At 42.5% G+C, this 13,189-nt stretch overlaps 1 protein-coding gene across 1 annotated transcript in view; it reads right to left on the reverse strand.

The window, feature by feature from the left end:
* TRHDE (thyrotropin releasing hormone degrading enzyme) overlaps positions 1 to 3,024 on the reverse strand; it is a 380,043-nt gene extending 377,019 nt beyond the window's left edge. Inside the window, exon 1 of the mRNA XM_044227809.1 lies at positions 2,114 to 3,024. Within this exon, the coding sequence (XP_044083744.1) occupies positions 2,114 to 3,024 (911 nt within the window). The remainder of the gene's footprint in view (positions 1 to 2,113) is intronic.
* Between the last annotated feature and the right edge of the window lie 10,165 nt (positions 3,025 to 13,189).

The raw sequence follows: 13,189 nt of genomic DNA on the forward strand, positions 1-13,189 counted from the left end.
CAGTTCCAACAAACACATTTTGGCCTGGCTCAAAAAAACAGGATTTGTTAGAAGTATTTATTTCACCAGAGCAAGATTTATCAGTGATATGCACTCCCACTACTGACATTTTGACATAAGCTTGTTTCCAAACACAACATGCAAATTTGCCTTCTATGCATTTTCCCCCCATATTTGATATGATGGTGGGTTTTAAAAATGTATTTATTCTGTATTGTTTAGAATATGTTGAAGGAAGTGGTATAAGAGGGTTTAAATTATCCACACCTGATCTTAGTAGTTTGAAAGTGAATAATTTATACATTCACTTGTAGGAGGCTTCAACTATCACACAACTACTAAAGCATTAGAAAATTTATCTGAGGTTGCTTCATAAGCAATATATAAATAATAAAACGTTTGTGTTCTCCCATAACACACTGACATTTCCCAGCCTCCTATATAATAACAACTTCTTCTGGGAGTTTCCAAACACCATAAGCCCCGGTCCTCAGCAAACCAAAGTTCAAGCCTCACTTCTCCACTGACAAACCTGCTGATCTCAGACACATGGGGCTGATCTCAGGCACCTGGGGCTGCTTTGAGACCCAGTTTTCTGCTGTTGTGAAAATCATTTGAGGACAGAAGAGGCTCTTGCAGGGGTATCATTGCTAATCTCCAACCTGCCTCTACTTCTAAGGTTGTCAGTTTCTTTTTTAAGGGTCATTTCGGTTGTTTGCTGGCCCTATCGTCATTTAATTAATCAACGTTGTTTTAAATGCAATGGATTAGGACAAAAAGCAAAAATCACTTGTTTATTCATTCAGTAATATGCTTGAGTGCTCACTACCCCAGGAGGCACAAAATAGCTCATATGTATAGTGGACACTCTATATGCCCTGTATAGTTTAAGTGCTTTTCAATGCATTTGCTCATGGACACCTGCAACAATCCCTATGAAGACAGTACTAATTATTGTCCTCAAGTTAAAACTAAGCGTATGGGCTCCAGAGCCAAATTGCTTGGGTCTAAATCCCTGCTGTGTCAGCTCATTACGTGACGAATTATTTGACTTCTCTGTGCCTCCATTTCCCTACCTGTAAGATAGGAAGTGTTTTGTGGGACTAAGTTAAAATATTTGGCTGGATAAGCACTACAGATAGTCATCGTCAGGAGCTGGTGACAGATTCGTCAGTGTCTTCCAGCCTTCACCACAGCTAGCTCTGCATCTGGGATTCGAACCGGCTTCTGTTTGACTCCGAAATCTGAGGTCTAAACAAGTTGTGAAAAACCCCACAGACTCTCAGAAAAAAAATAAAATAAAATACTGCCCAAATCTAAAAAGCATCAAAGGCACTCATTAACAAGGCATTGGAGACTGATGGCTAGCTTTCCCTCTTTGCACCACTGGAGTCATTTCCAGAGGCAGTAATTCAAGAACAACGACAAAAAACTAAAGTCACTCTGTATCTGTGCTGAGAGACCTGGCAGCACCTGCAAGGGCTTTTTTCATTGGCATTGTCCATGGCAGCCTCCCCCAGACTCCTGTCGCCCTCCCCCTGAGTCTGTCACCTGGGCCTGCTCTTACTGCTCGGAATCTCAACTTGCAGTTTTGGAAAACTTCATGCAGCCAAAGCTCACTGTCTGCTCTGTGCCTGCCAGATAACAGGCGAGGTGGGCAGGCTGAGGGGGAGGGAAGGATTTTGCCCTGCACTGCCATCTCACCTGGATGTGCTACAGCCCTGGCCTTGGACCCCGCGAGTATTTTCCCTCGACGGTATCTTGGCAGGCTTTCGATGTCACCCTGGCATCGCTCAGATTTCACACTACCCTTTAAAAATTGCAAGGTGCCATGCTGGCTAAGGAACTTTGATAGGAAGGAGTTCCAGACTAGAGGAGGGGGTGGCACTCAACGTTTGGTGCTGGTAACTGTGTGGAGTCGGCAGCAGTTAAAGCCCGGGCATCTGGGAGACCCCAGGGGTTCTGGGTGACAGCTCTACCCCACCTTCGCTTCCTTCACCCACCCCGCGCTTTTCGGTCTCGGAAGCCAACCGGGTCCCCCGGGTCGCGGGCCGCCCAGCCTTTCAATAGCCTGGCTGGGTGGGGCGGTGCCGGGCACCGCCTCCCTCCCTACCTTCTCTCCCCGTGGAGCACGTAGGAGCTGCGGAAGAAGCCCAAGAGCTCGTTCTCGATCAGGGCATTGTAGATGATCTTCAGGTTGTAATTCCTCTGCGCGTCCAGGGTCCTATTCAGCACCACCACCAAGACCTGGGTTTGCGGGTAGAGGAAAAAACCGGCCACCGGGACAGCTCCGGCCACCCGGTCCTCGGCCACCTGCACCTTCTCAACCGCCACCCGGGAGGCGTGCAGCACGACGTAGCGGGTGGCGTTCCGGCACGCGATCTCCACGTTGACCTCGCCGGAGAAGGTGAAGTTCTCCATGAAGGCGGTGAGCATTAGGTTGTAGTGCAGCGGCTTGAGGTGGCCGGACAGGCGCAGCTGCGTCCACGGCTGCCACTGCTCCCGCTCCTCCTCCGACGGCGGCTGGGCGGACGGGGTCCCAGGGATGGCCTCTCCGCCTACCTCGGGCTGCGAGGGGTCCCCGCCAGCCTGGTGGTTGCGCCGGGCGGAACCCGGAAGGCTCCCGTTGCCCCCGCGTGCCGGGAAGCCGGCGAGACCGCCGTCGGCGCCTGGGGCTGCGCTAGCTCCGCACTCGTCGAAGCGCAAGCTGAGCAAGACCGCGAGCATGGTGACAGCGAGCAGTGCCACGATGGACACCGCGAAGGCCAGCACGAGCCGCTTGTGCACCGTGATGTGGCGCTCGGTTGTGCGGGGTCGCACCCCCACGGAGTCCGTCCACGGGTCCGAGAGCCCCCTGCCGCCGGCCCGTAGCGCGGCGTCGTTCTCCCCCATGGTGGCCGCGAAGGGTGAGCTGCTCTTCTCAGCCCCCTCCTCTTCCTCCTCCTTCTTCTTCTTCCTCTTCTTTTTCTTCTTCTTCTTTTTCTTCTCCTCCTCTTGCTCCCCCCGCTCGCCGTCCAGGGCCATCACACAGCCTCCTCCTCCTCCCCCGCCCCCTCCGGCACCCCCCGCGGGCGGGCCACCCGGGCCACCGCCGGCGCAGGCATCAGAGAGCGCACGCGGGCCGAGGGCGCGACGCCAGCTGGGACCCTGGAGACGCCGGCCCAGGTTCTTTTAAGACGGGTTCTGGCCGCAGGCGACGGCAACCTCGGCGCCCCCCATCAGCCCCGCCTTTCTCTGGACACTGGCGGCCGAGGCGCGGGGTGGCGAGGTCTGGGACGCGCCCAACTTAGGGAGCGTCTCGCTCGCCCCACGGCGCGCTACTTCTCCGGCCGGCGCGAGGCGCCGGGGCACATGCTGCCTCCGCCCCCGTGCGCCTGCGGCTCCCGGCTCGCCCTCCCCTGCGCCCGGCTCTCGCCAGGCTTTCCGCGGGAGCCTTCCGCGGGAGCCTTCCAGCGGGTCCTCGGCTGGAAAGAACGGGGAGCGGTGGAGAGGGAAGTTAGGGCTTCCGCTTTCTCTCCCGACTCCAGCGGTGGCGTTCAGTCCTCTGGGTGGGATGTGCTGGCAGCGGCGGCAGCAGCGGAGGCGCCCGAGCCATGCACTCCGCAGCCGGGGGCGAGAGGATGGCCGGGGAAGAAGACAGCGGGGTGAAGCCGGCGGGCGAAGTCCCAGGGCCGCAGAGCTGCGCCGGGAATCTGCCCTGAAGAAGCCGTCTCTTTTACCCCGGACACTTTAAGCAGCGGGGGCGGCAAACGGCGTGAGGTTGCAGACCGGACAGCGAGCCTCCCTCGTTCCGACGTTGTTCTGACCTCCGGGGATGACAAGTGAGCAAGAAGTGTCCGGCCGGGCCATCCCCTTCAGGTAGATGATGCTCCGGGTTTGCTCTGTATCCCCGTGGGGAGAGCCGGAGTGCGTGTGTGCGAGTGTGTGTGCATGTGTGTGCGCGTGTGTGCCTGTGTGTGTACACACAGTCTCCGGGTCCAGATTGCCAAGGCTACTCTGACTGCATTCAGGGACTGAAACTCCCCGAGAAAGGCAAAGGAGAGAGCGAGAGACCGCGAGGAGGCAGGGAAGGCGGGAGGGAGGGGAGCGGCTGAGCGGCAGAGGCAGGCACTGGGAGATTAGAGAGCTTTTCTCCGCTCTGTCACACCAGACACCCACAGCCACAGAGGGGGTTGCTGAGCCGCCTGCAAGAAGTACATTGTAAATCTTCAGCGCAGCCAGCCCGGCAGTCTCCCTTTTTCCCCCGACTCCTTAGCCTCACCGCGCCTCTCGGGAGGGATCCTTGGAGCCTTTGGCTATTAACATCGAGAGCAAAGGAAGATCCTGGTGCGGAGACGTGGTTGTATAAGATTTCACATCAGGCTCGCCAGAGGATTTGGAGGATTGTATGTAAATTGAAACAAATTCTCCAAAGCCTGACTACATATATTATACTGTTGTGATGAGTCCAGGTGTTCAGTATGAAAATACGAGTTAGCTATGAAGCATTAGAATCTCCCAGTAGGAAAGGCTAAATAAAAGAAGTACTTTCCCCCAATGAATAATTTCTATTTATAGATTGGGGAAATGATTAAAATCGAATGCCTACATGCAGGACCAAAAACTTGAGACTGAGAGAAGCTGGGGATCTGAGCTCCATCACTGGGGACTCACTAGAGCAGTGAACAAATACATTCCATGATTGACCAGTTTTTCACTTCACCCAGCCACAATTGCTTTTTTGCAGTTTTTAGTGTTATCAGGAAAATCGTTTAAACTTTTTTTAGAACAGTTATCAAGAGGAAGTTTTGCTGATAGCAGAAGCATCCAAACAGGCTCACAGACTGTTGGCTGGTCATGGACTTCTAAGTTTATTGAAGTTTTACAGTGCAGAGTGTGTATGAGTATATGGGATATGCAAGCCTTAGGATTTGTGTGAAGAACTTGAATTGGAATAATATTCAGAAAGCAGCTACCCCAAAGGTAACAACTAAGAGGCAGGAGTCTCCAGTTTTTAATAGAACAAAGTATAATGGACTTCAGAGCCAATAAAAAAATGAATAATAAATAGAAAATAAAGAATAAAAAGAAGTAATTCCTTTTTAGGTGTTTCTTTCACATCTTCAAATCCTGAAGGCATTTTAAAAATCATGTCCATAATTATTTTTCTTACCAAAAGGAACATTAAATGCCCTGGCTTTGTACACATCCTGAAAATGAACAACTAAAATATTGTGTTTGGCTTTAAAATCATGACCAAACAGAAGAGATGAAATGCACATCAACTTTAGCCTGACAACCACTGAAAACAACCCTGCTCAATGAAGCTCTTTTCTATTTATCCCCAGATGGGATATATTCCCAATGCCATACATTCTAAAGGTCCATTTGAAACCTTTTTAAATGATGAAGAAAAGAAGTGCCAGGGTGGGATTTTTTTTTTTTTTAAGCATGTTGTATGTGGGCTGTTAGCAACAGACCAAGGGAAATGCCACATTCTGTTCAAGTTACTTTTTTCTGCTCTGTTTTTAAATCTCCATGCTCTTGCTGTCCATATGTATTTGGCTGTATGCATTTTAAGAGTTAAGGAGTTGGGATTTGTTAGTTTGTTTTGACAGAATCAGGAAATATAGTACAGGCAGGCAAAAAGCACTGTGTGACTCTTAGGAGACCACCAGACTTCCCTGACCACAGGGGGCTAATCTGGCAAGTCAGGATTATCGACCTAAAATCCATGGATTCAACTCACTATGATTATCAAGAGGGGCCTGGAATCCCCGAGAAGTTTTAGAATCACTACCTAAATGAAGAGTTCATCCACTAAGGAATCTCTAAGACCTTTCTCTAAAATGATATTAGTCAAGAAAAGATTCAAAGAAGAAAGACTTTTTCAATTTTATTTGTATTTTACTGAAGTGTATATGTACTTCTGAAAATTATAAGGCAACTTTCAAATATTTGGGAATTTAAGTATATGTTTACCAAGTAGTAAAGTCACTACTGCCTGTGATTAAATTAGTAGATGGATTTTTTTTTCTGAAATCCAAGTGGAACAGACCCAAGCTTATTAACACAGAGTACACACAGTTTATTAAAATACTGATTCCCTTAAAATGTAACTTTATCCAATAAACTCAGTATCAGGTCAGGTGGGTAAATATTTCTTACTCTTGTATCAGTGTTAGAAAAGGGCCCCAGTAAGTCTTTCTTTTTTTAATTTCTGAAGGCATATAACACCCCTCCCCTGAAAAGCCAGTACTCTGTGAATAGATTTTTTAATATTTTTTTTCTAGAGAATGTCCATTCTACCCTCAAACCAAGGAAAAAAAAAGGCAAAAGTTCAGATTGTGTAGGTAACAAAAATATTAAAGGGATGACTCACTAATTTTCCATAAAGAAGTTGCCTTCAGTGTTGTCAATCACTAAATTGGAGATAAGTTGCCTTCAGTGTTGTCAATCACTAAATTGGAGATAGTTTTGACTTTGTTAAATGCTAGGGCCATTTAGTGGGATGAGACTTTCCAAAGTGCCTGACACTTCTCTCAGAAATACATTTATTGCTGGGAGAATTTTATGGTTATTTCTTTAGCTAACAAATGTCTTTAAAGTCATTTTGTAGCCATATTTGATTTAAGGACTTAAAAAAGTATGAACATTTAATATACACGAGGCCAGCAGAAGTTATGCTTAATTAAATCTACCCCTTGGTCCTGCAAATAATCAAAATGAACTATCTTCAGTAAATGTCCTGGCCCAGAGTCTTTACTCTGTGTTGACACCAGAACTGCTTTTTTTTCCTTTCACTCTGATTTGTATGAGAGTTAAAACTTAAGTGTCCTTAAGTACTCAGTCCTTCACGTGTGATTAGCACTTCACATCCAGAAGAAGCTTGGCTCAGAAGAAAGAACTAAATCCCACTCTGCCCTCCCCTCCATACATTATCTTAACCTGGTTACTTTATAACTCATTTTCTTGATGTGTTAATGTATTGGAGTTAGAGGGTTAGCTCAGAGGTCTCTCTGGTTCTCAAAGTCTATGAAGAAATTCCAAAGCTAATACAGTCTCTTTATGCTCTCAAGTGATTTTTAATTAATCTTCTCTATTGAGAAGCCAAAAAAAATTCAATGAAAAACTCAAAGTTCAGTGGGTAAAGAGACTTTATAAGAATACACTGTATTAGCAAAAACATGGGGGAGGGGTGGTGTTGGGAGAAAACAAGCCCCACTACCCTGGCAGTGAACAGATGTGTTTTCTTTGTGGAATGTGTTCCTGAAGACCCCACAGAATTAGAGACCAGTGCTGACAAAGAATGGCAGAAGTCTGTTCACTAGCTGAAGTGGTGCCGCCATGTGGCAATTATAAAAAGCCAGTTGGAAATTTGAGATTGTGATAATTTGTTCTTAAGTAGGCTCCACACCCGACTTGGGGCTTGAACTCACAAACCTGAGATCAAGAGTCGCATGCATGATTACTGACCAAGGCAGCCAGGTGCCTGGAGACGGTGATAATTTGATGAAATTTTTAATTTGAGGAAACTCAGCTTATTGCAAACTTTATTAATATTTTATATTATGTCATTTCAGAATTTCATATCATCTAATCACTGTATCTGTTGACATTGATGAGGGGTTTCATATAGGAAATACTCTTCTAGATAGAAGATCTTAAAGAGGGAAAGAGGAGAATTGTTTAAAATTAGCCATAATTGAGACGGGGCAATTTCATGATGTCAATAGTTTGCCAAATTCACTAAGTACAATTAACACCTTGACTTAACTGTTATTTGTCTGACTTCTATTTAAAAATATTGATCTGAAAGGAAATTATATCTAAATTTGATTATGTCTCTTTTTCTCACATAAAATCTATGAAATTATCCATTTTTTTAAAAAGAGAAAACATTCCTTAATCTATTACTATATGTTATCAGCCCTAGGAAAGTCTCAATAATTACAGCTTCACCAAAACAGAACAAATCTTATAGCACAGAAAGAACCTCTGTAGATGGTGAATATAAAGAAAAGTATAGCCAAATAACCATCATATCACTCCCAATTCCAGCATTAAATGTTATATCCAGAGAGGAGAAAATTAGAATCCCAAGGAGGTTTATGATCTCAGTAAGAAAGTTCCATAAAAAGGCAAAAAAAAAATGTGTCATGGAAATGTTTATAGTTAATTCATGAAATCTGAAAACATAATATATGCCCAATTCTGCAAACAGAATAGAAATTGGGTAACTTTCTGGATACATGTCTGTTGAACTATTCAATTTGTCTAGAAGCTTAAGAAATCGAAATAGTAGGGGCACCTGGGTGGCTCAGTCGATTATGCCTCCGAGTCTTGGTTTCAGCTCAGGTCATGAAGTCACGGTCTTGAGATCAAGCCCCTTCCTCATCGTGCTCTGTGCTCAGCAGCAAGTTCACTTGAGATTTCCTCTACACCTCCTCCCCTCCCCACTCCCGCACACCCTCTCTTTCTCTCTTAAATAAATCTTAAACAAAAAAATCGAATAGTAAACATACCAATACAGCTTTTACTGTGAATTTAAGTTGTTCAAATCCATGTTTCTAGATAAATGAGGTACGAAGAATTAATAATAATCACAGCCAACACTTTTCAAGTGTCCATCTTGCACCAGGTGTTTGTTTAAGCACTTTGTGTTATTTAATCATGAAAATTAATCCCATAGGTCGGTGCTGTTCCTTCCCCCATTTGAGAGATGAAGAAACGGAGGGTTAGCAAGAAGAAATACCCTGCCCGAATGCATATCATTACTAGGTGGCAGAGCTGGAATTCCAAGTTAGACAATGTTACTTCATTACCTGTACACTTAACCAGTATGCAGTACTGCAGTCTGAAAAATCAGCCAGATGCACACTATCCAACTGCATAAGCAATATTTGCTGCACAGGTTGGGAAGTCAGTGCCAGGCAGAGTGCTAGAGGTAGAGCAATGAACCAGAGAGCCATGATCTCCACCCTCTTTGTGGGGTACAGTGCCTGGCCCATTGTAAGTACCATGGTGAGTGTTTATTAAAGGAGATGAATAGGGGCGCCTGGGGGGGCTCAGTCCGTTAAGCATCTGCCTTTGGCTCAGGTCACGATCACAGGGTCCTGGGATCGAGTCCCACATTGGGTTCCCTGCTCAGTGGGAGTCTGCTTCTCCCTCTCCCTCTGCCTCTCCCCTCCACTCATGTACACTCTCTCTTTCTCAAGTGAATAAATAAAATATTTTTAAAAATAAAATAGATGAATAAATAGAGAAAATGTAGTATGACCCTGAGTAGAATAATGATTGCAATTTTATAAAATAATGACAAAGAAAAAAGGAGAGCATTATTCACCCTGGATTGAGAAGCAAGTAGTTGAAAACGTTGACTATAGCTTATTTTCATACTGCAGAACCAGCAGTTTATATGCCTTAGAAATCTTACCTCTTGAATGCATTAAAAAATGTATCTTTGACCTGGGCTTATTTGACAACTCAAATTTACATGATTTGAAGGGTGCCTCACCTCTTTGAAACCACAAAAAGTATCTGCTTCAAAGGCACACATATCAATATTAATATAAAGTCTCATGAAGACATAAAGTATCCTGTTTTATTTCTTCCACAGGTACCTCCTGATACATGTTTTTTCCTCTTTTCCAATCATTTATTTATCCCTCTTCCATTTAACAATAAAATATATTATTTATCTCTTAAAATCTGTACTTCCTATTCTTGACTGCTCCTCTCTTTAAACCTACACATTAGTGATATGTAAATGTTTATCACTGTAGCTTTTTAAATGAGGTAGTTACAGTATTTTCTTAAAATTGAGCAGCAAATGATCATCATGAGTGGGTTGATAAAAGAAATATAATGATGTTTTTCTCTTTTAAATAATGAGATTTCACTAATCCTGGGCTCAAAAATCTTGTGAGTTTTTGAAAGCTGATCTACAGTGTTTTTTATTTTTATTTTTATTTTTCATAATAGAATACAAAACATAGACAAACCATAAGAAATTCTTAATCTCACAAAACGAACTGAGGGGGGGGAGGAGGGGAGAGGGCGTGGGGTTATGGACATTGGGGAGGGTATGTGCTATGGTGAGTGCTGTGAAGTGTGTAAACCTGGCAATTCACAGACCTGTACCCTTGGGGCTAATAATACATTATATGTTAAAAAAAAATTTTTTTAAAGAATATAAAACATATATATATAAAATATGTAGTTTTGCTGAATCAGTATTATAGTCAAAGACAATTATTTCAGGTGAGAGACACATCTTCTGTTAGGAAGTATTTCTGTTAGAAAAATATTTCACAATTGCTAATGAAATAATAGTAAAAATTAATATTGCATTATTTTTCAACTCATTGAATTCCTACTTTGAAACTAAGAAAAAAAGGATGAAGCATAGTATTTCCCTTCAAGTTTTAGGCCTGTGCATGAAGACCCTCTCTCTTAACCATGAACTGAACAATAGCTCTCTTTTTTGGGTCTATACCTTCTCCCTGCTCATACTCAGAGTTGGTTCCTTCTACCATGTGACACTGTAACTAAGGTTCCCCCATGCATCTTTACTTTTAGGGTGGTGTACCAAGGCTATGCCAATGTCCTACCATTTCTTTTTTACTCTATACATGGTTTTCTAAGAACATTCCTGCATTCACATCCAAGGAGTTCTCTCCTGCTTGCCTTGAAAGTTAGGTGAAATTTTGTATTTCAGGATTCAGAAATTATGCTTGGAATTTAAACAATTAGCCTTTGGCTAAAATGCCTTTTCCTTGGAGCTTTAAAAAAGTTATTTATAAGCTATTATACAAAGACTGAAAGTCTAAATAAATCATTATGTTATAAATAGTATAATGTTAATTCTTTACATTTCTATTAATAATATATTTATATTTTTTATATTTATATTTATATGTACGTGCTAGGCACTATATAAACATAAAAAAGTGTTCATAATTTATAACCATATAGTGGTCATGGAGTATGCTTATGGCGGGGGGGGGGAACTTTCCTATAGAAGATTTACACAGAAATAATCAAACTACTAACTTTTGAAAATAACCAACTGCTTGATTAAATGAAACTTCTTTACTCCAAAAAGTCTGTAGGAAAAAAGCCATGAACTTGAATATATATGTTTTTAGTTACTAGCATATTAAAATGTGGATGATCATTTCATGAAATAAGTTTAGTTCTCATAATAGAATTGATTTAGTATAAAAGTTGCCTGTGATCACTTTTGTCACTTTTCTCTTTAGTGCCACCTTGTGGGTTAGCCAGTAACAATTAAATATATAAGGTTTTGAGTTTGGGGTTTTTTCTTTCCTGTGCTATGTTAAAGTTCGTCATAGGAAATATTGCAGTAGAACTCAGATGTGAAGCAATTTCTTTGTTTTCTCCAAGAAGCAAGCACTTCACTAGAAGATATTTGCCATAATTCAGCAATCGACCATTCTGAGCACCAGAACAGTTTCTCGAAGGTTGGAAATACTGGATCTACACAAAAATTGTTATTAATTTAAAGGATAATCACCAAACTGACAATGGCTAACATAAGTGGCAAGCTGTGACTTGTGATGATTTTTCCATAAGAAAAATGTTTTCTAAACTCAGTATCATAATTTCTACAATAGTGTCCCATGTGAATTGATCCCAGGTGATTCGAAACACTGCTGAATCCTGTTTTAGAAGAAACTCCCGCATCTGTTTTAGACCTGTATGCAGCTCATTGCTAGCATCATATTTAATTTGTATTGAGTTAACTTTTTAATTATGCTGAAGGTGTAAGGGAATAAGGAAAAATTTAGTATAGTATGTTGAAATATCTTTTAATGGAGACACACAGGAAATGTGTTCCACGTTCTCTAACATTCTCCATATAGTAGAAATGCTATACTGTTCTTGATTAACCAAACAAAAAAGAACAGTTTGTCCTCTTTGAAACACCTAAGCATGTTACAATTTATTGCTAAGTCTTTTGTGGTATGATGAAGAAATACATTTTGAAATTGCATTTATGGAGTCATTTCAGAGCAAGTGAAAATCATAGATGCTGGTCACTCTGAAAGTGTAAATTCTGTATCAGAACTCCTCCTGCCCTATCATGAGTTGAAGGTTGTACTGGGTGTTATTCAAAAAGTAATTTTCCCTAAATGTGCAGTAAAGCATCAGATTTGACCTATAACCTGAATATCGTAAGCTATCAGTTATCTATTCTGGAAGCACACCAAGAACAAAAAAAATTTAAGCATTTTTATAGACTTGCTGAAATCTTATTATAGAACCAAAGTAGCTAAATAGTATCAAATAAGGCTGCAAAAACTTACAATTTAACTCCCTAGTCATTTTTTAACTTGAGCAAGTCTTATGCTTTGTCTCTAAAAGTAGTATATTGTGCTTTCCAATTCAGGAAATGCATTTCAACTGTTAATTTTTATACCCTTTGGTATTTGAATTTTTCCATTACATTCTGACACATAATCAGTTTCCCATGGATTTGGTACTGGAGCAAATTAAAAGGTGCCTTAGAATGGCAACATTCAATCCATAGTCCTCCATTTAACCTTTATGTGACTATCACTAAACAAGTCCTTACTCTTAGAATTTATCCTAAGAAACAAAACCAAAAACTAGGGAAAGGGCTTTCTGCTCTGGGAACCAAGAAAAGTTGTGACCATTTTTCCACTCTTGCTTCAACTGTAGCTTAGGTGTGTCTTCCTTCACTTTAAGCTGAATGAACTGCTGTGTGGTGCCATCCAGAAGACTCCTTGGACACATGTGTTGGCCATGGTGGGGCTGCACTATATTCAGATAAGCGGGACCTCCATTCTCCGTACAGCGTAATTCTAGGAATGAGATTTAGCCTCTTCTTATTTTTATTATGTTCATGTTAGATACTTTTTTAAAAATATTTTATTTATTTATTTGAGAGAGAAAGAGAGAGTGTGCACAGGCAGAGGGAGCAGCAGAGGGAGAGAGAGAAGCAGGCTTGCAGGGAGCCCAATGCAGGACTCAATCCCAGGACCCTGGGATCATGAACTGAGCCGAAGGTAGACACTTAACCGACTGAGCCACCCAGTTGCTCCCATATGTGTTTTTTAAACAAGTTACAAAGCAACAAAACACATTTCATATCTACTGTGTTACAGATTCTAAATTAAGCAGATTCTGATTAATTGGGTTACATTATATACCAACAGCCTTT

The sequence above is a fragment of the Neovison vison genome, chromosome 12 (genome assembly GCF_020171115.1).
Source record: "Neovison vison isolate M4711 chromosome 12, ASM_NN_V1, whole genome shotgun sequence".
Lineage (NCBI taxonomy): Eukaryota > Metazoa > Chordata > Mammalia > Carnivora > Mustelidae > Neogale > Neogale vison.